The sequence below is a fragment of the Abramis brama genome, assembly GCF_963993115.1.
Source record: "Abramis brama genome assembly, chromosome: 8".
Lineage (NCBI taxonomy): Eukaryota > Metazoa > Chordata > Actinopteri > Cypriniformes > Leuciscidae > Abramis > Abramis brama.
The window spans coordinates 36,345,085-36,370,576 of NC_139970.1; the positions used below are offsets into that span (position 1 = coordinate 36,345,085).

The following is a 25,492-nucleotide window of genomic DNA, read 5'->3' on the forward strand; positions in this document are numbered from 1 at the left end:
AACACAATCTAGACGGTCCAAAAAAAAATGAAGGCAGAATGTACTCAATATTAGTTAAAGCCTGAAGCAAAGTGGGAGCAAAGCTCAACTAAAAATTTGACTTTGCTTGAACTAGAAATCAAGACATGGGTAAGAGATAAGATATTCTCCTTAGTGATTCAAAAAGAAATGTGGACGTGTGAAATACCCTGTGTCCTGAGCAATTCTTTTTATACAGTATCAGTCCTAAAAAGGTATATCACAACCATGACCTTTGATACATTTCCTGGAAAGCAGTTCTAATATATAGGCGTTAACATTCGTTTACCTTGTCTGTAGTTTACATTAGTACACAGAGAAAAAAACAATAACAGGATTGAAGTAATGGTGAGGTGTTACCAACACATGACCGCCTAACATTTGACCAAAACCACTCATAAACCATTAAAACAGAACAGTCTAAGCACCCTTTGACCAATATTTGTTGACCAGAAAGTTTCAAAATCAATGCACAAATAGACCAAAATAAACTTTTCACAGCACATTGTTCAAAAAGTCCTTTATAAATTAATGTTAATGAAAATGGGATGAACATTACACTAACATTCAGAATTACAAAATAGTATTGTCCTTTTTGTTCCAAAAAGAATCACTGATCAAATCCCTGGTGGGCCGCTGCAATCCCAATAAACAACTGCTAACCAACCACCATTCTGGGTTTGAAGAAAGTTGGGAAGAATTAAAAAAACACATTAACAGGAACATGAATTTGCTTCATCATGGTTTGGAGACAATGAGGCCAGTCATCCAGCTAAAGTCAGTCTTTCTGACCCTCTTCAGTTCCCTCTCTTGTGCTTTAGAAAGTTTCGGCGTCACCTCATCCACTGAACCCTGAGCTCTGAGCTCCTGCTGACTGTCACGGGTCTCCATTTCCCCCTCAGAGTCCTCTTCCTCTTTCTCACTGTCCATTTCCTGCTCCGAAGACTCCATTTCCTCTCTGTGATCATGTCAACAAAAGCAAAAATATTAAATGAATGTGCTTGCAGTATAGCTCAGAAATAAAAGGAGAAGGGAAACTGAGAAATAGTCATGTTTACTGCAGTTAACTTTCAAAGAAAACAAATATTCATAAATATCCATTGTGCATGTAAGGAAAAACCAGAGGGGGTCTTACCGGACTCCGGTGTTGGAGATCAGGAGGGAGTTGACAAACATTGAGCACAGGACTGAAGCAGCAGGTAGAACATGAGCTGGTGTGTGTAACAACTAAAAAAAAAAGAAGAAAGATCAGAGGATGTAACAAGAACTAAATACTTAAATATCCATTTTTCCCATTCCCACCACATGGCTTGAAATTAGGGCTGGGTGATATTGAATACTGGTGAAATAAAGCAATATTGTGACAAGTGTGATTGATTTCTATGCATGGTTTGGCCATATTTTGATTTTAATATAATATATGTTTGATTTGTAATGGCAAAGCTGAATCAGAAATCAATCTAATATGCTGATTTGGTGCTCAAGAAACAATTTTCATTATTAGTTTTGGGGAAACCATGATACATTTCTCACAACTCTTTGAATAGAAAGTTCAAAAGAACAGCATTTATTTAAAATTGATTGTAACAGGGTCTTTACCTTCATTTTTTATCAATTTATTCAGAGTCCTTGCTAAAAAGTACTAATTTTATACAAACAGGTACATATAATAATACATTAGAGCTGCACGATTAATCATTAAAAGATCGCAATCTTGATTCAAACACCCACACGATCTCATTCCTAATTGACAACGATTCAGCTATGTCTATTAAATCACACCGGAAGATTCAGATCCGTGTTCGTGCCACTGATCTTTAAAAATGACATTTGACATTATAAATGTCATTTATATAGATCAGTCTCATATAGAACAGTCTTTTCAACCACATAGTATCATTATTTGTCTTATAAATATTCAAATTATCATAGAAGTACTGGGATATAGTTCGGATATAAACACTGATGTCTACAATAACGTTCAAAACAGAGCAAAATATATTTTGGAAGTAACTTGGCGCTTCAAATAACAATTGTATCAGTTACATTGTTACGCCAATAGGTGGCAACAATTTTGCTGTCCATCGCGTCCGATGACGACTTCCTTCGAATTAGGCCCTGTCCCAAATGGCACACTTCATGTGCACTTTCGGTCTTGTGGACTACAATGGCTGCCGCGTGCGCGTGTCCGTTAAGTCCGTGAGACCGCAGTGTGTCCCATTTCTCATTTTTAGATCTCAGAAGGGTGCTCGCGAGCGCCCCCATATGGTCGATTTGCGCCCTTGATGAGCACTTTTGCCGAGCCCGCGCTGATGCGGACTCCGCAGCAGACTTCTTCCCGACAGTCAAAGCGACATTACGTCACGAAAGTGCGTACTCAGAGGAAGACCGCGAGTGCTTAGGGTTCCATTTGGGACAGGGCCTTAGATTTCTCTAGGATTCCTGTATTCTGCTTCCTGTTTTTTGCTTGGCGATCCCAGCTGCCTAGTGGGATCAGTTTATGCTTGAGATTTCTTTTAACTGTGTCTTTGAAGCGCAGCTTTGGCCTGCCTATGCCACGGTGCCCCTTGTTTTTGGTTTTGGTAGTCGACTATTGTCCAGTCTGCTCAGATGGCCAGCCCATCTCAGATTGCGCTGGATTAGTGTTTCGTACATACTGGGTGTGTTGGTTTTATCTAGTAACTCTTTGTTGGTGCCACCATTTAATGCCTGGAATTTGTCTCAGGTGTCTCATCATGTAGGCATTGAGGTTGAGGCAAGTGACTTAAAAAAATTATTTCATTGCATCATTTAAAAACGCTGATTCATCCAAGTAATGAAGCAAGTGAAGTATTTATGAGTGAGCCATTGAATCATTAATTCAAACCGATATAAAAAAAAGTGTTCAAATTAATTCAAATTAATAAAACATTTTAAATAGACTGCAGCAATTAACATTTTGTCAGAACCTCTAGAAAATTACATGTTATTTTGTTTAGTTTGTTCAGAATCGTGATCAATTTGAAAAAAATTCAATGTATGTATATATATACAGTGAAGAAAATAAGTATTTGAACACCCTGCTATTTTGCAAGTTCTCCCACTTGGAAATCATGGAGGGGTCTGAAATTGTCATCGTAGGTGCATGTCCACTGTGAGAGACATAATCTAAAAAAAAAAATCCAGAAATCACAATATATGATTTTTTAACTATTTATTTGTATGATACAGCTGCAAATAAGTATTTGAACACCTGTCTATCAGCTAGAATTCTGACCCTCAAAGACCAGTTAGTCTGCCTTTAAAATGTCCACCTCCACTCCATTTATTATCCTAAATTAGATGCACCTGTTTGAGGTCGTTAGCTGCATAAAGACACCTGTCCACCCCATACAATCAGTAAGAATCCAACTACTAACATGGCCAAGACCAAAGAGCTGTCCAAAGACACTAGAGACAAAATTGTACACCTCCACAAGGCTGGAAAGGGCTACGGGGAAATTGCCAAGCAGCTTGGTGAAAAAAGGTCCACTGTTGGAGCAATCATTAGAAAATGGAAGAAGCTAAACATGACTGTCAATCTCCCTCGGACTGGGGCTCCATGCAAGATCTCACCTCGTGGGGTCTCAATGATCCTAAGAAAGGTGAGAAATCAGCCCAGAACTACACGGGAGGAGCTGGTCAATGACCTGAAAAGAGCTGGGACCACCGTTTCCAAGGTTACTGTTGGTAATACACTAAGACGTCATGGTTTGAAATCATGCATGGCACGGAAGGTTCCCCTGCTTAAACCAGCACATGTCAAGGCCCGTCTTAAGTTTGCCAATGACCATTTGGATGATCCAGAGGAGTCATGGGAGAAAGTCATGTGGTCAGATGAGACCAAAATAGAACTTTTTGGTCATAATTCCACTAAACGTGTTTGGAGGAAGAAGAATGATGAGTACCATCCCAAGAACACCATCCCTACTGTGAAGCATGGGGGTGGTAGCATCATGCTTTGGGGGTGTTTTTCTGCACATGGGACAGGGCGACTGCACTGTATTATAAGGAGAGGATGACCGGGGCCATGTATTGCGAGATTTTGGGGAACAACCTCCTTCCCTCAGTTAGAGCATTGAAGATGGGTCGAGGCTGGGTCTTCCAACATGACAATGACCTGAAGCACACAGCCAGGATAACCAAGGAGTGGCTCTGTAAGAAGCATATCAAGGTTCTGGCGTGGCCTAGCCAGTCTCCAGACCTAAACCCAATAGAGAATCTTTGGAGGGAGCTCAAACTCCGTGTTTCTCAGCGACAGCCCAGAAACCTGACTGATCTAGAGAAGATCTGTGTGGAGGAGTGGGCCAAAATCCCTCCTGCAGTGTGTGCAAACCTGGTGAAAAACTACAGGAAACGTTTGACCTCTGTAATTGCAAACAAAGGCTACTGTACCAAATATTAACATTGATTTTCTCAGGTGTTCAAATACTTATTTGCAGCTGTATCATACAAATAAATAGTTAAAAAATCATACATTGTGATTTCTGGATTTTTTTTTTTTGATTATGTCTATCACAGTGGACATGCACCTACGATGACAATTTCAGACCCCTCCATGATTTCTAAGTGGGAAAACTTGCAAAATAGCAGGGTGTTCAAATACTTATTTTCCTCACTATATATATATATATATATATATATATATATATATATATATGTTTACATATACATATATATACATATACATACATACATACATACATGCATACATGCATATATAATATAATGAATAGAGAGCCCACCCTACTTACTTCTTTAATGGAAACTGAGCCCTGTTTCTGTTGGGGTTTGTCAGCCGCTGGATGGGATGGTGTGTTGAGTTTCTGCTGCTGCTGTCTGTGTTTGCCCAACAGCAGGTAAAATGGAGTTACAGCAACGCTGTCGTCAATGACAAGCTGTACCAACGAGACACATGAAAAGTTACTTTGGGGGCCCTCAAAATAAATGAGCATAAGGGCAGAGTAAATAAGAAAAAAAAAAAGAAAAAAAAAACTGTACCCGTTTACTTGATGACAACATTCTGTCCTCCTCTGTTACCATGCTGAAGGTCAATAAATCCTGATAATTTAACACAGTTCATTTTAGTAAAATGTCAGGACACAATATGCACAGTATAACACTAAATCATATTTACACTGTACCCATACTTTTCCATGACTTGCCAGTGATATAATTTATTTTTAATATATTGTATATATTTATTCACATTTAATAATATTATATAAATATAATATTGATTTATTATAATAAATATAATTTATTACACATTTAATAATTTGATAATTAAAAATACTTTTCTACGTAACTTAAGTTAAAATTAAAGATTTAGTTAATGTTCAAATATTTTCCAGCTCTTAAAACAAGATTTAAAAATCCATGTTTTCCACTGCTGTGGGAACCCTTCATCTAAATCTGAAGAAAAAAATGTTGATTAAAAAAATTACACTGTCCTACAGTTATGTTTATACGCGTGTTCAGGCCGTTCTGTGATTAGAATTATCACTGAAGTACCATGTTTTGGGTGAGGAAGTACAGTTGAGATCCGTTGAGCCACTGACAACTTTCGTCACATCCATTCAACGGCTCCTCTCGAGGAACAAAAATGGCATGATGTACCTTCTCTGAACACACTTTCTCATGGGTGAACAGAGGCAACGGCTCGCTGGGTTTGAAAACAAACACTGTACAGAGACCAGAGGACACATTAAAAGCAGCTTGTGAATAAGTCTGAATGACTATTATTATGAAAGAAACCAAAAGCGTCAAACATAAATACACACTATTGCCAAGGCCAAGTACACACTGAAGTTTCAGGAGTGACAACCGCATTTAAATGCAGTTCTGTAAAATATCGTTCTGTATGTGTACGGAACAAGACTCACTCCCAAAACCACGATGATTGGTAAAAATAGCAACGTTCTGGCATCTCTGGTGTGTTTGGTAACCACTATTCTGACCAAAGAAATATTACAGTGACAAAAACTTGTTATATTCAGCAATCTTAACTAAAGCACAGTTGCGAAGGCGTCTGCTTCACGCTCTTGCGGTGTTGCCATGTCCACTTATTATAAGCGTTTTTAGGCTTGGTGTTTAAACTTGCTCATAAAGCGATGGAGTTTATGTAGTTATTAAAGTCAGCAGGTGCAGGTCACGATACTTTGGCCTTATTTTCAACAAAGCATTTGGATGTATTTCGGTTTATTGTGGGCTTGTTCTTGTTTGCTGTTTTTCTAGCAAGATCTGGCAACACGAGTCGAGGCTGATTTCTTGCAATGCACAAAGAAGAGAGAAACATTTCTGATCCATGTTAAAATACGTCTAACAACTAGCTGTTCAGTTCGGTTCTGTTCACTGCGTAGAATTTTTGTAAATGCCTTTGTCACTACCTGCATTTTTTGAGAGTTAATTTGGTTGTAGAATGTGGTTGTCACTCCTGCAAATTACTGAACTGTGTGTGTACAGAACAGGATTAAGCACTTAAAGGTGAATTGACAACCGAATTTAGTTGCAGTGTGTACGTGGCCCAAGTGTATTGCTAACCAAACACTAAGGAGATGAAGAATGTCAAGAAGCAATGACCTTTCAAACACTTACGGTCTGTATGTTTAGACTGGTATGAAAAGGCAGCCACATTTTCTGACAAGGGGTCCGGCTGCAGCTTGGAAACTTCCAAAGATGTGCTCCATTCCACTGTGAGAAAGAGATTTGACATTGAGTAAATCTGACCATGCAAAACAGACACCCAAGTTGAACCCAGGTTCACCCAAAAATCTCACTCTCAATACATAGTTCCCACATGACGTCACAACATACGGGCATTTGCCGACCCGGCGCCATTTCTGAGGGCAGAACACAACATTCTTACAATGCAGAACATGAGAAGAAGAAGCTGAAACGGAAATTTTGTGATTAAAAAGTGAAAATGGTCATCTCCTGCTGGGTCAATGGATGTTCCAATCGTGCCGGAGGTTCAGTTAAATTTAGTTTTTTAGCATTTGCCGACCCGGCGCCATTTCTGTAGGCAGAACAATAGTAGAAGAAGCTGAAGCGAGTTAATTTCGTGATAAAAAGTGAAAATGGTGATCTCCTGCTGGGTCAATGGATGTTTAAATCGTGTCGGAGGTTCAGTTAAATTTGGATTTTACAGTATACCCGTCATTAGACTTCATGAATGTGAGAAGACTAACGTTAAGCTTTTGTCAGAACAACGACGGAGGTTATGGCTGGCGAGGATAAACAGGAAAGAAACTCCCTCAAAACACGCAAGAATTTGTTGTTTTTTATTGCGAGTGTACACAAATATAAGTTAACACTTTGCAGTTTGAATTATGTCCTGTATGAACAAAATGACGAGATATTAAAAACAAAAACAACATTGTTTCCACTGTTCGATCGCGCCCGCGACTCTCTCACTCTCACACACACACACTCACATTCCAGCACGGCAATCTCAGATTATGTCCCTAAAGAACCCGCGTATAAAGTAGTTCCGCATTACATTAATTAATTTGCACGCGAGTTTTATTTATTTTCATACCGTGTATATTACCGTGTATATTCATATTCATGCACATATTTCCAGGCTCGGAATTGCTCACATGTATTAAAACTCCTAGCCAATACCAGATAATGATACACATGATAATACTGTGTCTGCTGCATAATCAGTGCTCAGTGCTTCGTTAGCGCATATGGATCCACACCATTTATGACTGAAATTTTCGCATTGTACCTCTCTCTGTCTTGTGTTAATAGAGTCTCTTTATAATCTCTGTCACTTTGTCTCTTCATGATTTTCGTAACATTATAAATGGAAAGAAATATTCAAAATTTGCTTGTAAAACTCATAGACAGTATAGTAAAACATTGTAAATACAGCAGCTTTTGCCCTCAAAGATGGCGTCTCCGGGGAGGTCACGTGACATTAATTGGCCTGTGGGAACTATGTATACTTACTCTCATGTTGTTTCAAACCTGTAAACGGTTGTTGTTGTTTTTTTAATGTTTATAGTAACCAAGGGCTATCAAGCTCCTAAATGGACCAAAAAGCCCATGAGAGTACCATAAAAAGCAGTTCATATGACAGATTCAAAATGGAGCTTGACAGACAATTTTGCTGTGAAATGCCATTATATGAAAAAAGAGATGCTTTAAATTTCTCTTTTTGTGTCTTGCAGAAAAAAAAGGAAGAAAAAACAAAAAGAGTCTACAGATTGTTTCAAACAACTTGAGTGTGAGTACATAAAAGGCAGTGTTCATTTTTGGCTGAACTATCCCTTTAAGCTATGACCCCTTTAACCGATGCCTCATAGCAAAATTTCAAAAGCAACTGAACCAATATTAATGACCACTTACATGCACAAGTGAGGAGATTCCAGCAGCAGAGAAGGTTCTTGGTGGTGGTGCCAAGCAGATATTTGGAGCAGCTTAATCGGCCGAAACAAAGGTCCCTGGTGGATCAAAGTAGCTGCCATTAGTCGGTTTCACCAATTCAAAGACCACCAGGATCAGAAAGGCTCATGTCACTTACATATTTCATCAGATTAGCCTCAGTGCATGATAATCAGTTGCCTTACTGTTAATCAGAAACTGTGATACGACAGCAACGAACAAAACATTAACAATAAATATGACTGGCTTCTTACAATTGTATCCAAGTCTACAAATAATCAAAAAGATTCACTTTTTTGTGGGATAATAAAGATCAAACATGGTGCAAAGCTGCCCACGACTTGATGGTTTTAACAAATCAGTGTGAGAGGATTGGAAATACTGTACAAAGCCGATTTAGCACTCGCTGACATTCTGAATTATTATACATTCACATTCTATGCTTCATATTACACAATACAGTAAAATACTGTATAAACTACCTTTAAAGAATAGTTTACCCAAAAAGTGAAAATTCTGTCATCATGCTGTCATATGACAAATGGAAAGATTTTCTGCAGTACTGTTCATGTTTTTCAAGCAATTACAAAAAAGCACAAACTCAAATGAGTCCGATTAGTGAACCAGTCATTTAGAACAGTTTTGTGAACTGGGTTAACCAGTTATCTGGAAAAATTCATTTCACAAAAGAGACATTGCTAGTTTTCTTAAAGTGAATATTGATAAATATTAATAAATCAAATAAATAAATCAAATTGATAAATTTCAATCTTTTCATCTCACAAAGTTATGATATGCATATAAATCTGTTATTTATAGTGCTTTCACTTGCCTGGTTTCCATTAAAGATTTGCGCAAAACTTTCTAAATATTTTCTAAATGTCGAAAAAAAAAACTATTGCGAAATTACAGCGTTTCCATTAACCGATATTATGCGACTAAAACATATTATTTCCTCTCGCAATAAGTCATTCTAAAAAAGCATGTCAAAGGATGTTGGTAGAGTTAGTACGTATATCGTAGCCAATGCACCAGTCATTATTTTTTAATCGAAAGAGACGTATGAGTGCTATCCAAGCATACGCGGCCGCGTATGAGGCGTTTCTGGGTGTTTCTCCCGCCTATCTGCTTCGAGCTCTTGACAAATTGAGGCATTTCTTTGTTGTTTAGAATCCAGTATTCCCGTAATTCTTTTGTTTTTTATGAGTTTAATAAAGAACCATCTCGTGTCCTGTCCAAACATACCACGTCATTTTAAAGAATGATCGACTTTTACGTACGCCAGGTGACCTGTAAATGCAAAAAAACAGTTTCCACTGCAGTTTTGCAAAATATTCCTTTTTCGAATTGCCTGAAAAACCACCTCATGCAAGTGAAAAAACGTTGTGACATCTGGGTGATTTTTGCTAAATTGCCGTGTTTACATCAGGTTTATTATTAATTCACAATTTGCGCAATTTGAAGGGTCACAGGAAAACGCAGCAATCGTAAAAGCATGATAAAAGGAACTAATGCATTCTTGCATGTGTTTCACAAAGAAACTTGAACCAAATTACAGATTTTTCATTGTTTGGGTGAACACTTCAAGACCAATTTACTCGTGTTGTCACGATACTTGAATTGCCACAACAATAAATTGCCACAACAATAAAGGGATAGTTCACCCAAAAATCTCATTATTAACTCACCCTTATGGCATCCCAGACATAGTATATGACTGACTTTCTTTAGATAAACACAAACCAAGATTTTTAGGAAAATAACCCATCTCTGTGAGTCAAACAAGCAGAAGCCATTCAATGGCATTATATGGACTCAGATGGATTATTTGCCTAAAAAAAACTTGCATGAGCATGAGGGTGAGTAAATGATGAGAGACTTTTCATTTTTGGGTGAACTCTCTCTTTAAGGGTATAAATTCTTTACTTTTGCTTTCTTATCATCTGAATCCATGTTGTCTGAGAGAAGAGCAAGAAAGCACATCTTGTATCGGTGCATCGATACTGCGGAAAATTTCAGTATCGATATGTATGAAAAAATCTAGTGTTATGCAAAGAGGTAAGGAAGAACTGAGAACAGTTTTTGACAAAGAATGTCATGCACTTTTGATTATGACGTTAGCTGGACTTAACGAACTTCCTTTTTATTTAAAAAAACGACAGAGTGAAACTGTGTCCCTGGTGACCCAGCAGAGGTTGGCTTGCACCCAACTCCTTAAGCAGGACTGAATCTCCAGTGTCTGGCCAGCATTTAAAACTTCATTGGTAAGTTACTACCAATCAAACTGTGCGGACAGCCTGAAACGAGCTCAGTGAATGAAACCAACTGCTCTGAATGGGATACACCTTTAAAGGTAAGGAAACTGTGAAATCCATTCAAACCACACCAGAAAGAGTTTAGACTGGCTGATTTGAAGACAGGGAACATCTAGTACCACCTTATTTGTCCAGGTGGTTGGCAGAGGGTGGTGAGCAGCTCCCAGGTGTCCGGGCTCCATATGGTGACCACTTCTTGGAAGCTCACCGCCAGGAGAGAGCTATCGGCCGAGAAAGTGCAGTTGGTGGGCTTTAAGTTATGGTAGCTTCCCACAAAATCACATGACCAGAAGTTCTGGTCCTCTAAAACACAAATGGAAATGTTGCGGTGAGACAGGTATGTCTGGATTCAGACTCATGATCTTTGGTGTTGGACTTCTCAAGCCAACATTAACACCTTTCCAAACATCTGGAGGGTTTGACTCACGTTGAGTGTCTGCGTCAGCATCCTGGCACCATGCTTTGAACTGGCTGTCTTCTGCTGTAGTCACCAGCATGGTGGTCTCCTCAGAAGAGCTGAAGCACATGGAAATAATCCGATCCGTGTGGGCGGCAGAGATGCTAGTGTTCAGTACGAAGCTAATGGGACAGAACAATACACAATTACAGTCCAGAAATAAAGTCTGTTTAAAATATGAACTTTTCTACACTACTGTTCAAAAGTCAGTTTCTTTTATATCTATCTATCTATCTATCTATCTATCTATCTATCTATCTATCTATCTATTAGGGATGTCCCGATCCGATCACGTGATCGGAAATCGGGCCCGATCACGTGTTTTCAGACTCGATCGGAATCGGACGTTACCTCCCGATCAGGACTCGGATATATATGTATATATATTCTCATTATTTTTTAACACATCTATAGTTATGCGGTGGCACAGAGTTACGCCGGTTTCACACTGCACGCGTTAGCAGAGCGTAAGCAGCGCAGGAGCAGTGCGTATGGTGAGCAGGAGCAGGACACGCGCGTTTTGCTTTCACACTGGCAGCGTTTGTCACGCGCGGCTGAACCGCGGGTTGTGTAGGCTACAGACAGAGTACTCTATAATGGATAAGTTGGCATTGCTTTTTTTCGTTTTCAAATACATTTAAGAAAAAAGACTTGTCAAGAAGCTTATTTTATTAATAATTTCATATAACTTTTGGTTCATCTTTGTTTTTATTGTTCTGGCAACAAGTTTGTTTTTGGACATTTGTTTTCTTTTTAAATTGCTGTTGGTCATTTGATTGACTGTTTAAAACACAATAGATATCATCAATGCACTTTTTGGATAAAACTGCGGTGTATTATGGCCATGATCAATGTATTGTCACTTTAATTCAGCAAAAGCGGCGCAGCAAAAATAGACTCGGCGCCGAAACGATCACGGCACTCCTGCTCTGCTCTGCTACGCACTGCCGCGCCACCTCTGCGCGCGGTGTGAATGCTCTAACGCCTGGTTTAATCTGTTAACATGGGCGGCGAAAAAAATACGCACTGCACGCTCTGCTAACAGTGCAGTGTGAAACCGGCGTAAGAGTTAGGAGTGCAGTTCCTAAAAGCACATTACTGGCTTTGCAAACACTGTAGCACTTTTATTTTTTATTTGTTTACATGCCTGCCGGGTATTTTAAGTTGAGGTGCTATTTGTTTATATATTAGACTTTTTTTATATTTACTGTTGCACTAAAGTCCAAAAGTAAAGAATTTATGTATTACTTGATTGTTCAAGCTACCTCACAGAAGTGCTCTGTTTGTTAACAGAGTTGTTGAATGTTAAAATAAGGTAAATTAAATAAAAAATAAGGAACATCCTGGATCTGTTTTTTCGCTCTTCTTTATTCTTTTTTTATGTATTAAGTATCGGATCGGGACTCGGTATCGGCAGATACTCAAAATCAAATGACTCGGACTCGGACTCGAGGGCAAAAAAACCTGATCGGGACATCCCTACTATCTATATATATATAAAAATTAAATAAAAAAGAAATCAAAAGAGACAGTTAAGACAGATTTCTATTCCAAATAAATGCTTCACTTTTTTTTTTTTTCAGGATTCTTTGATTAATTGAATCAAGATTTCCAGTTAAATATTAAATCAACACAATTGTGTTCAACATTGATAATAATAAAAAAAAAAATCTTGAGCACCAAATCAGCATATTAGAATGATTTCTGTAGTAAGACTGGTGAAAATTCAGCTTTAACATCACAGGAATAAATAACATTTGAAAATATATTCAAAGAGAAAACAGTTATTTTAAATTGTTAAATTTCAGATCAAGTAAATGCAGCCTTGGTGAGCATAAGCGACTTAATGTTCAAAAACTTAAAAATAATAATAATAATCACTGACCCCAAACTTTTGAATAGTGGCGTATAAAATATATACATTGTTGCCACTGCTGGCAAAATGTTCTTTGGCAAACCTGCAGAAATATACATGTCTAAAAGCTAACAAAAATAAAATGAATAATGAAGTTATTCTTATGAACAAGAAAATGTATAAACAATTAATAAACAAAGTCATGGTTTATGTGATGTTTTGGGATTTAGGAGCACCAAAATATTTGATTGTTCTTCTAACAGTTGTGGACCATGACAAATATGGCAACACTGTGCAATTCTTGTACAAATCATATCAAATTCAATAGTGTTGTCAAAAGTACCGACTTCGGTACCAAGTCGTCGGTACTGAAATTAAAAAAAATGGGACGATACCAGCATTTCCCTCTAGCATTTTGAGCGCTGTTGAATGGATTCTTAAACACCTCTTGTTGGCCATTGCATCCACGTGCTCAACATATATGTCTCTGATTGGCCATTGCTTTCACGCGCTCAACATATAGGTCTCTGATTGGTCATTGTGTTCACGCGCTCAACATATATGTCTCTGATTGGCCATTGTGTTCACGCACTCAACATATATGTCTCTGATTGGCCATTGTGTTCACGCACTCAACATATATGTCTCTGATTGGCCATTGTGTTCACGCGCTCAACATACACGTCTCTGATTGGCCACTGTGTTCACGCACTCTCTACATGTATGTATGTTACGTTAAATTTAATCCGTTCAACAGCTCTCAAAATGCTAGAGGTAAATGCCGGTACCGTCACATTTAAAAAATTTCGTACCAAAATCAGTACTTTTGACAACACTATTCCATGCTAGCATGAATACCTTTGCGTTGTCTCATCGAAAGCCCACAGTTTGAGAAAAAACTCAAGATCTGAGGATTCTCGTCCCCTTTCCTCCACTGTAGCAAGCCATGACCCTTTTACGTCAAAGACAGCCTTTACCACTTCAAACTGATCCAGACCTGCTTCATAAATATATTCTTGCTGCACTATGTCCAGCTGTGAATACAACAAAAAGACTGTTATGCACACATTTATCAAAAAAAAAAAAAAAAAAAAAAAAAACACATGAAAAGGGGCCCACATATCATGTGATTTCACCTGACATGTTCTTGCAACAGTCAATGACCTGTGTCAGCAGAACGCAAAACTAATATGTCATGTGATAACACATTTTCCAAAACATACTTCCCCATTTACTTGAGAAAAGTTAGGCTTTATCATAGCATCGACAGTCTTAGACTCACATTGTAGAGATGCTTGTCACGTAGCAGGGAATAGAACTGCAGATGACCCGGTTTCCCATTCAGCACTAAAGCTTTACTGCGCGGATCAATCATTAGATCAGTCGAAACGGTGTCACCTGAAAGCATCGGAAGAAATAAACTTTTACTGCCATAGTTGTGAAGTCCAAACGGTTGGTGCAAATGAGACTTTACAAACCTGTGACTAAACCCTGAATCAATCCAGACACTTTGAAGTTGCCCTCGATAACTGTGATCTCTGAGGAGGAAGAGAAGGAAAATGACAACCCAGAAAGCCGTGCAAAATTATACCATACTGAAATATGTGGCCATAGACTGACTCGAACTGTGCATTTCACTAATCCCCAGGTTGTAATTCATCCACAAAACAATAGAAAAAAAAAATACACTGCATAAAGCAAGTGAGAACATTTAGTTTTTTTGAATTGCAACATTATATTTAATAACAATTTCTGCCCAAATTCTCATTAGCTAAATTAGTGTTTTAATCAAGTGTGATGTTACAATATTATATAATAAACAGCCAATCAGGTAGAGAACGATTTTTTTAATGCTTTTGAAAGAAGTTTTTTATGCTCACAACGGCTGCATTTATTTCATCTTAAGCCCGAGACACACCAAGCCGACATCAAAGAACTATCGGCGACGAAAGCTGACAGTGTTGTCGCCTTTCGGACAAAAAGCTGCGCTTGAACACACCAAAAAGACTAAAGGTGACTGTCAACTAGCATGTGCGTTCTGCACCTGCGTATAAGTAAATATCTGTTTGTATCAGCTGGTATCAATGGCCTTTTTCAGTCATTGTAAAACAGAAACGGAAACTAAGACTGGAGATATACAAAGTGTAACCAAAGCAGCGTTTGCTTAGCATTTTGAATATCAATCACGCTGATCACTTTCTTCATTCTATTCGGCTCATGGAATCATGAAAATATTCATGCATTCGAATGCTCAGGTAAGATGACGTAAAACTTTATTCAGTGCACGGCAAAGTTTCACACAACTACCATCACCGTCACCTGCACTGAACAGTGCACTGCTCATGCGCTAAAAGCGAAATAACTTGTTGATTGCTTTGTTTATATTTTTGTGGAATTTCACTGGTTAAACCCCCCTTACCGTGAAATCTAATTGGGCCAAAACAGTATCAATTACAATACCATGTAAAAGTTTGAGGTAATTAAGATTTAATTGAAAAAAAATATTATTTTATTCAACAAGGATACATTAAATTGATCAAAAGTGACAGTAAAGACATTTATAATGTTACAAAAGTTTTCTGTCAAATAAAAGCTGTTCTTTTGAAATTTCTATTCATCAAAGATCAAATGATTTCTGGAGGATAACACACCAAGCCGACGGTCGGCTGTCGGGCAATATCAGGCTGTTCTTGAGCGTCGGTCATCTTAGTTTTTCCTTGTGTTCCGCACTGTTGGCTCTAGTCAGCTAGTTTTTTTGGCTGAATCACCAACGTGAATCAGCGTCGGTGAGAAAGTGATGAAAGCGAGCAAAGTCAAGACCATACAGACAGAAGGCTGTTCTTGTTAACATGTTATTTCCCCTCTACACTGTTCATTACGGCACAAGGTGCTTCTACACCGTTGAATACGGAATGAGGGTTAAAGCTTGTTAGAACAAAACCTATTTTTTCCCGTTTTGCTCAATTTTTTTCATATATTTTTCCCAAGTAGAAATGCAGTAATAAATCAATTTAAAGGTGCAGTGTGTGATTTTTAGCAGCATCTAGTGGTGAGATTTGCGAATTGCAAACAGTCAGTCACTCACTGCCAATCCTTCAAATTGAAAACTCGAATGAGAAGCTACGGTGGCCGACGTAGGATCGGAAGATGTCGTCGTCTGAGTCAGCAGAGAGTAGCAAGTCAAGCAATGAGGTTTCTTTATATTACATTTTATATTAAATTATATTTACTTAATTATTCAGTAAAACCACGTTATTGCGATTATTTTTACTTGTTCATCATTGTGTTAGTCTTTTATTCACTGACTTTACAATAGCCTGTTTCCATGCTAGTTAGTATAAGATAAGAGCTATGGATAAGAGCATCAAAGCAGCTAGGTAAGGGGAAATAGCTAACGTTACGATGTCTGAGGCGTCGTTCAGACAGCATGTTTTTCTCCACGTTTGCAGAGTCAGGGACAACCTGAGTATTCTGCTGCGTCTTTTTCTGCTGCTTCCCATTCAAGTTAGTGACGAAACGCGCTCTGTAGCGCTGTTTGTTCGCTGTCGGCTACGGTAGAAACATGACGTCACGATATGCCGACCTTCATAGAAGGGGGTGCCCGTGGTTATGTAGATATAAATGACTCATTCTAAGGTAATACAAACATAACGGTTCATTAAGTAAGGTCTTTATACACCACTGAAAACATAGTTATGGATCTTATATTGCATTTCTGTCAATAGATCCTCAGAAATATCACACATTGCACCTTTAAATCAAAATAAGGACAGTACAATAAAAACCACAATGTACAATTGTTTACCATTATCTATTTTTTTGCATTATGTTATTGACATGGGGGATTTATGAAAATAAATAATGAATAAAAATAGACTGTCCTTATGCAAAACAATATTCTTTAAATCGTTTAGAGTGAAATTTGTGAAATACAGCCCAAAGCTCTAGACTTACTGTTGTCTGAATGGGAGACACAAAACAACTGCCCATCAGGTGATCCAGACACATGTAAAATGGATCCTCCGAGACGGGGCAAGACATCTTTTTTGCTGCCTCCCCCACACTGCCACTTGACAAGCACCGACTCAATGCCTCCACTCAGCAGATTAGTGCCTGTAGAGACAATAACAGTCGTGTTTTCTCAGATGCGGACTCTAACACACATTTAACACAGAAGAAGAGGTGAAAAAGTGTGAAATACACCCAAAACCACAGCACCACCCACCTTCTGGAGTAAAACACAAAGTGTTTACAGCATTGTGATGCCAGTGCAGGGTGGAATATGTATATTCCTTTTTGTGATTGAAGTTTCTCCTGTAGCAAAAACAAAGCAAGTCCTCCAATTGTGATCATGTGACCTGCATATGAACTAAAACACTGGACGGTGAACTCTGGCCTTACCAGAGGCGTATCTTTCCATCTTCATGACCGGTGGCGATGCAGTCGTCTGTGGGGTTACAGGCTATGCATGTGAATGCATTTTTGGCTCCTTTCTTATCTGTGGCTTTTAGATAAAAACTACAAAGAGGAAACATTTTTTAAACTTTAAAAGGAACAGTTCACCCAAAAAAAACAATTGTCTGTAACACTTTAGTTTAGGGTCCAATTCTCACTATTAACTACTAGCTTATTAGCATGCATATTACTAGGATATTGGCTGTTTATTAGTACTTATAAAGCACATATTAATGCCTTATTCTGCATGAATATCTACATCCCTACTACCTTACTATTAAAGGGATAGTTCGCCCAAAAATGATATTTAAGCCATGATTTACTCACCCTAAAGCCGTTCGAGATGCATACGTCAATCTTTTTTCAGACGAACACATTTTCAGTTATTTTAGAAAATGTCTTAGTGGTTATAATGTGAAGCAATGGGGTCCAGCTGATTCAAGTCGGAAAATGTACATGCATCCTTCTCAAAAATAATCCATCCGTCTCCAGGGGGATAAACGAAGGCCTTCTGAGGGTAATCCGTGCGGTTTTGTCGTAAAAATATACATATTTAAAACTTTATAAACTAAAATAACTGGCTTCCGGTGGCGGTCGGTGCGCGTTCACAGAGATGAATGCGTCGTGACGTAGAACGAACGTGACAGCGGAGCCAGAGAGCAGAGCAAAACAAAACTCAACGTTCGTTCTACGTCACGACACTTCCTACGCTACGTCATACGTAATACGCCAGCATTCATCTCTGTGAACGCGCACCGACCGCCACCGGAAGCCAGTTATTTTAGTTTATAAAGTTTTAAATATGTATATTTTTACGACAAAACCGCACGGATTACCCTCAGAAGGCCTTCGTTTATCCCCCTGGAGACGGATGGATTATTTTTGAGAAGGATGCATGTACATTTTCCGACTTGAATCAGCTGGACCCCATTGCTTCACATTATAACCACTGAAAGATCTAAGACATTTTCTAAAATAACTGAAAATGTGTTCGTCTGAAAAAAGATTGACGTATGCATCTCGAACGGCTTTAGGGTGAGTAAATCATGGCTTAAATATCATTTTTGGGCGAACTATCCCTTTAATGACCAGTAATTAGGAGCTTGAGGCAAAAGTCATAGTTAATAGTGAGAATTTTACCCTAATCTAAAGTGTGACCAAATTGTCATTTACACTTATTACCCCAATTACTTAACTTCTTTTATTTAACACAAAAGGAAATTTTTTTAAAGAATATCCATGTAATGAAAGCGAAAGAGGACGGATGCTGTCGAGCCATATGTCATTAAGTCATTATTCCCTGATGCATCCACACACAAATATGGTACTTTAAGTAAAACTCTACAGATATTACCTTTATGACCAGTACAAATACAGATGTTTCTGTTTAAGTGTCCAACAACCAAAACCAAACTGACTTTTAAAAATGATTTGCTATGACAAATAAATGACAATAAGATGATATTAACTCTTTTATTATACACTACTACTAATAACTAATTATAATCATTGATATATCTTTATTTTGAGATTTGTTTTAAGCAACACATTTTTTACTTCATTTTTACACAATTCACTTTTCAAAATGTTATTATCCATCCATATTATCAATAAGTCAAGTTATGTTTATTTGTATAGCACTTTTCACAATACATAGAATTTGCAAGCAGCCTTACAGAGCTATAAGTGTTGTAAGTTACTTATAAATATGTAAATATGTTACTTCACCTAAATCAGTTGCTGGGTGCTTGTTCTGTAAAAAACAACTGGATGGTGTGACAGTTGATCAAATTGCAAAGTGTGAATATCAATAATACCTTTCGTGTTCAATTGAAGAAAGTCATTCAGTTTTGAAATTACATGAGAGTAAGTAAATGACCATTTTCATTTTGAGGAGAACAATTTCTATAAGGTGGTGTTGTCTCAACTTTGTTGTTTTCACAAAAAAAGTGGTGGTATTTGAAAAACCAACAGAAGGGCCAAAACACGTGTCATGTGTTCCCTAAGGCCAGTAAATAAGCAGTGCGGTTGGACATGTTCCTACATGTTCTGACCTTAAAAAGGCTATTCATGATACAGCGGTCATTACCTGTATGTCTTCTGCTTCCTGAAGAAATAAACATCAAGTTGCAGGTTCCTGGCAAATGCTATGTATTCCCCCTAAAAAAACACAATTTACAAAAAACACAATGTTAAAGAAACGATTGATTCTCTCGAGCTAACTGGAAGGTTGCTGGTCAGTTTTGATATTCAAGCCTTGAGCTTGAAGAAGTGTACAGGTCTTTCTTATTTGTATATAACCACAAATAAGGTTGAGATTGAGAAGTCATGATGTGTAGTGGCTTTATCAAAACACCTAGTAAAGACACCTTGCACACGGTACTCGGTCTACAAAAATAACACCAGGATGTGCCACGATAATTAACCTATAGGGGGTTCCAACCATGTTTACTTATCCACATCAACCCTTTTACACGGGCAATGACTGTGCAGGATGTAGACGGATTTACCCATTACAAGCTGAGCAGGTATGACATAGTCTTCACCCAGAGCAACCTTCACACAGCCAGACGTGAACTAATGTTTAATATTACATCATAATAATAATAAAACACAGGCTCGCCTCGAGGGAGATGTTAATACAGATTTTTGTGATAAGTCTGTATTATTGGTAAAACTGTAGACTTTATTTTTAAAGATCTGTCCTCTGTTATAATTTATGACTGCATCTTCATAGAAATATCCGATATTGGTTGATAGTGAATATTTTATTGTACATGCTCATTTCTCATATTTTACACTTTATTTTACCTTTCTGCCACTTAACTTTCACTTAAAGTTCATAAGAAATATTCTTTTCATGCTGTCATTGTGTCTTTGTTTTAATGCAAGTACAATTGGTTTGTTTGTTTTTTACCACATAGAAAAGGACCCACACTTCAGCAAAGAGTAACATTTATGAATCCTAGATTTGTTCAGGATGGCATAATGTTTTTACATGGCCATGTGATATGTCCTAAGTTTTAACATTCTGTGCCTGAAAGGCCTATCAATGTACAGTAGATATTAAAAAATTATATCACCTAGCCATGGACTAAAAAGAAGTCAAAACAGAAACCTCAAGGATGTGATAAAAACCGAAATGCTTTCAAAACATTAATCAACAGGCAAATTCTTGAAAAAATAAAAAGGATGCAATAACCACCCAAAAAGAAAGTGATGAGTGAGCTCTTACCCCTCGCCCGAAGGCTGTGCAGCTGGGGTTTGGGCTGATGTGACTGGAAACAGCAGACAGCTCTTTGGCCTCCACCTCCTGATCTGCTGACTTGGGCAGCTGTGTGGAAACCAACTGGAAACACTCTGGACATGCAGACACACAAAGCTCAGGAAATGTACCTTCTATGCAATGGCCTTCAACTGTTTCATGCACTTTCACCTCATGAACCAATTTGTTAAGGTCCGTCTTTCGAAATCTGATTGGCTGGCTTATCTTATTAATAGTGCCCCTATTATGCTTGTTCAGATATTACCTTTGACATAGTGTGTAATAAAGCCGTTTGTGAATGTAAAACGTCTGCAAAAGTTTCAAAGATCAAAGTGCATGTAAATGGAGTTATTGTCTACCAAAAGAACGAACCGATTCTGAACCGAACGAGCCGTCAGTAATTCCAGGCTTACTTCCTGCTTGAACCTACGTAGGTTTGTAACAAACTTGAATAATGCCAGCCTAAGGTCTTCTTTAGCTGCCCGCGAGCAATGCCTACCACTTAGAAACGCCCTTCTCAAGTCGTGCTTGCGATGGTGGTTCAGGGTGATCAGCTACTTCTCCCAGTTTTATTATCAGACTCAGGCTTGAATTGTTATGGTAAAACCACTGCAATCAATTACATTTATATCACTGTGTATACAAGCGCTGAGGAATCCTCCAGAGCTGAAATTTAGAGATGATAATGGAAATTTTGTTTCCAACACGCACTGCAAACGGTAGACCAATCACAACAGACTGGGACATCTCACCAATCAGAGCAGAGTAGGCTCTCGGAAAGGAGAGGTTAGAGAGACTGAATCCTTTATCGGGCCGTTTCAGACACTGTGAGAAAAGAGGTGATACTGCAATGCACAGGTGAAACTCGAAAAATTAGAATATTGTGCAAAAGTTCATTTATTTCAGTAATTCAACTTAAAAGGTGAAACTAATATATTATATATACTCATTACATGCAAAGTGAGATATTTCAAGCCTAATTTTGATGATTATGGCTTACAGCTTATGAAAATTAAAAAAAATTCTGAGATTTTTAATTTAGGGTTTGCATAAGCTGTAAGCCATATCATAAAACTTATAACAAATAAAGGCTTGAAATATCTCACCTTGCATGTAATGAGTATATATAATATATTAGTTTCACCTTTTAAGTTGAAATACTGAAATAAATTAACTTTTGCACGATATTCAAATTTTTCGAGTTTCACCTGTATATTATGAGTGAAAATTAAAGTGTTTTTGACCTTGGATGCATGTAAACCTATTGTAGGAGATCCCGAAAACAAAATTAGAAATCTTTAATATAACATTATAGGGGTACTTTAAAAACCTCTAAATAAGTCCTCATAGAAACAATGTTGTGTTTACAAGGTCTAAAAAGGACTAAAACAATAAACTCTTTGAGACAAGCTAATCTTTAGATTAACTAACATTAATTCAAATTTCTCTGTTTCGCTGAGATTCGTTTGCATAATTTGAATTAGATTTTTCACATCAGTTTATTATCATGGAAATCAATTTCACATCGAAAAAAAAAACGGAGTTAACTGTGGTTGCTCGCTTTATGCGTCAGTCTGGTGGTTTCTTACTGTTTAAGTGGGCAGGTATTTGAAAAAATATATGTAGACAGACAGTCAAAAGCCTGGTTATGCTTAATATCAAGATATTCACAATAATTCACAGTGTTGGAAAATGAATCTTTTCCATGCAGAAGAGATTTTAGAGTGTCTGCTCCTCATCATTGCATCACAAGGATGCTGGCAGCAAACTACACAACTTCATTAGAACTCAACTCGTCAGTGAAATACATACCATTTTTGTTATAGGTACCCGTGGACAGATGAAGGAAAATGACTCCCTCATGTTCCTTGGACACATATAGAGCAAACAACGGGGATCCAATGATAAATGTCTGGGGAGAAAAAATAAAAAACAACATTTAAGGAATGAAAATATTTACTGCAGCAGTAGCCTTGTCTGTCACAACACAAACCGTACCTTGATAAGGATGCCGTCAATGAAGTCCCATAGCTTAACAGTGCCATCTGCTGAGCAAGAGTAAACCTGCAGCGGAATTAATAAAAAGCATTTGATGAGTTTATGCATCATCTCTGTTGTTTATACATAAAGTAAGAGAGTCAAAATAAACCTATTTCTAAACTCGAGTAAAGCGCACAGACCTGCAGGTGATTGGAAGGATTGAAGGCGATGCCTGTAACTTGGTTGGTGTGGCCCTGCAGACTATGGAGCCACTCTTCTGTGCGTGTGCTATAGACCTTCACTGAATCTCCAGACGCACACAACACAAACCTGCAACCATGAGACATTACACTTAAGTGATACACACAATGCTTTTGCTGTAATACGTCATGCCTGGGGTTTACTGGGAAAAATGATTCTTGTTCATTGATTTCATTCATATGCACACTGCAATTATCAAACAACGCGTCACACACACATTATTTATTTGGCTTTCCATCAAATGGAATTAAATGTTTTAATGTATAAATGACTAAAATCATGAGTTTAACTATGATTATTTATTTTAATCTCTTGAAAGCCCTAACTTAAGAAATAAAAACAAAATCTACTTTCACTATTGAAAAATAACATAAGCATTAATGGAAATAAAATGTCTCATTTTCATTTTAACTTGGTGTAATAAAATACAACTAACTGAAATAACAACTAAATTAACTATATATATATATATATATATATATATATATATATATATATATATATATATATATATATATATATATATATATATACACACACACACACACACACACACACACACACACACACATATATATATATATATATATATATATATATATATATGAAGAGTTCAGATGCAAAAGCCTCTAAATGCCATCTGAAATTTTCTTCTAGAATGATCAATTTTATCAAGCTTGTATATTTAAGTTAAGTAATTTCACTTAAATGACAATTAATAGGTCATTTGTATTGCCATTTAAGTGAAATTATGGAACTTAAATATACGAGCTTGATAAAAATGATCATTCTAGAAGAAAATTTCAGATGGCATTTAGAGGCTTTTGCATCTGAACTCTTCATATATATATATATATATATATATATATATATATATATATATATATATATACACACACACACACATACGCATGCATGCATACATATATACATACATGCATACATACATACACATACATATATACACATATATATATATATATATATATATATACACACACACATATATATATATATATATATATATATATATATATATATATATATTACAAAAACTAAATAAAAAATACTATAATATAAGAACTATAATAGTATCTCAATGATATGATACCAACTTAACAATGGCACAATGTAAAATAAAACCTAATTATTTTATTTTGGAAACATAACGTTGACTTTATAACATTTCTCACACAATACATAAGCATTCTTCTGCATAAAAATATATAGCCATTTTTAATTTTAGGAAGGATTTAAAAGTTTAAAACCCCCAGCAATGAGACAGACTTGTCACTGCAAACGTCAAGACTCAATTATTACTGATTTCAATCTGTAATATCTGCAAAGTACTTTAACATCAGAAGTGAGTGATGTACATTGTTATAGATATTTTAATAAAGAAATAGCATGATGTGAGGCTTGAACAGCGTTGAGTAAATATCTGTATACTTTAAAGCAAAACCAACAACAAATTCCTCAGCAGTTTAAACAATCACCAATGTTCATGACATCTTAAAGATACAATCGAACCTGCCATTCAGTGTTTAGACACACATGCAGATCAGAGTTTACTGTAATTTGCTAACAGACTGATCACGCATCACTTTGGGACCTTCATTCCCTCCATAACACAGCTCAATGTTTATTTAAGACGAGAAATTAGAGGATATACAGACAGATTCAGAAACAAAAATGTAGCGGCTACCTGGAGTCATTTGAGATGATCGGAGGTCTAAAGTTAATTTTACTGCCGCCGCAGCGAACCACGCGGATATCACTCCTTTCCACCATGTTTTTAGCCTCTCTGAACATCACATGTGGCCGCTGTGCGTTTCTTCTTCGTCTGTAGTGAAAAGAAACTAATGGAGCAATGGAGCGTCACCATGTGGCCGGGCGGTTAGAACACGGATAGTTATTATAGTTAGGAAAAATAATATAAAAAGTTACAGTAAAACACGTACATTTTTGATAACTAATAGTTAGGGTTAGGGCTAGCCTTAGCATATACGGTAAAGCAATCGTATTATTAATTAAATAATTGAATATATTATTAAATAATAGCCTACACGCAATATTGACTTTTCTGTGGTAAAGAAATAGAAAAAGTACATTTATGAAGAAAATATATATTATATTTAACATGGCAATACATAAATACATGACAAAATAAATCATGTTTGTACATAAATACAAAATGTAAAATAAAAAGTATGAAAAAAGTGAATCCCCGTGCAAATCATTACATTTCTTGAGAAATGTGGTCAGTGGTTTTGATACCGTCATAAAATTATTGTTGCCTCTTGTTCCGTTGAATGAATTAAAATTAGCTATTTTTTTTAACATTTTGTCACAAATTAATTTCGTTGTGTTCGATTCACCTATAGGCTATTTAAAAAGTTTACTTGATTAATGTTGCACCTAGCATACATGAATCGTTTTTGTTGACAGCTAAGCTGGGCAGTGTGCTTGTTGTT

At 37.0% G+C, this 25,492-nt stretch overlaps 1 protein-coding gene across 1 annotated transcript; it reads right to left on the reverse strand.

The window, feature by feature from the left end:
- Nucleotides 1–521: 521 nt before the first annotated feature.
- On the reverse strand, nt 522–24,848 carry wdr75 (WD repeat domain 75). Its single transcript, XM_084121291.1, has 21 exons — nt 24,724–24,848; nt 22,958–23,087; nt 22,776–22,841; nt 22,590–22,689; nt 20,748–20,872; nt 19,602–19,672; nt 17,459–17,575; nt 17,283–17,371; nt 17,012–17,170; nt 14,536–14,595; nt 14,340–14,455; nt 13,916–14,091; nt 11,173–11,324; nt 10,868–11,048; nt 8,395–8,489; nt 6,634–6,729; nt 5,551–5,720; nt 5,038–5,097; nt 4,791–4,934; nt 1,154–1,245; nt 522–976 (listed from the first exon to the last, which is right to left on the reverse strand). Exons 1-21 carry the CDS (start codon nt 24,828–24,830, stop codon nt 757–759), a joined length of 2,526 nt encoding a protein of 841 aa, XP_083977417.1. The 5' UTR covers nt 24,831–24,848; the 3' UTR covers nt 522–756.
- Between the last annotated feature and the right edge of the window lie 644 nt (nt 24,849–25,492).

Bases quoted from the DNA above. Each gene is read 5' to 3' on its own strand.
- wdr75 (XM_084121291.1), bottom strand. From the start codon at position 24,830: ATGTTCAGAGAGGCTAAAAACATGGTGGAAAGGAGTGATATCCGCGTG. The intron at 8,490-10,867 runs GTGGTACTAGAT...TTGATCCACCAG, and splicing joins CAACCACCTGGACAAATAAG to GGACCTTTGTTTCGGCCGAT. The intron at 5,098-5,550 runs GTACTTCAGTGA...TTAAATTATCAG, and splicing joins ACTTCCTCACCCAAAACATG to GATTTATTGACCTTCAGCAT.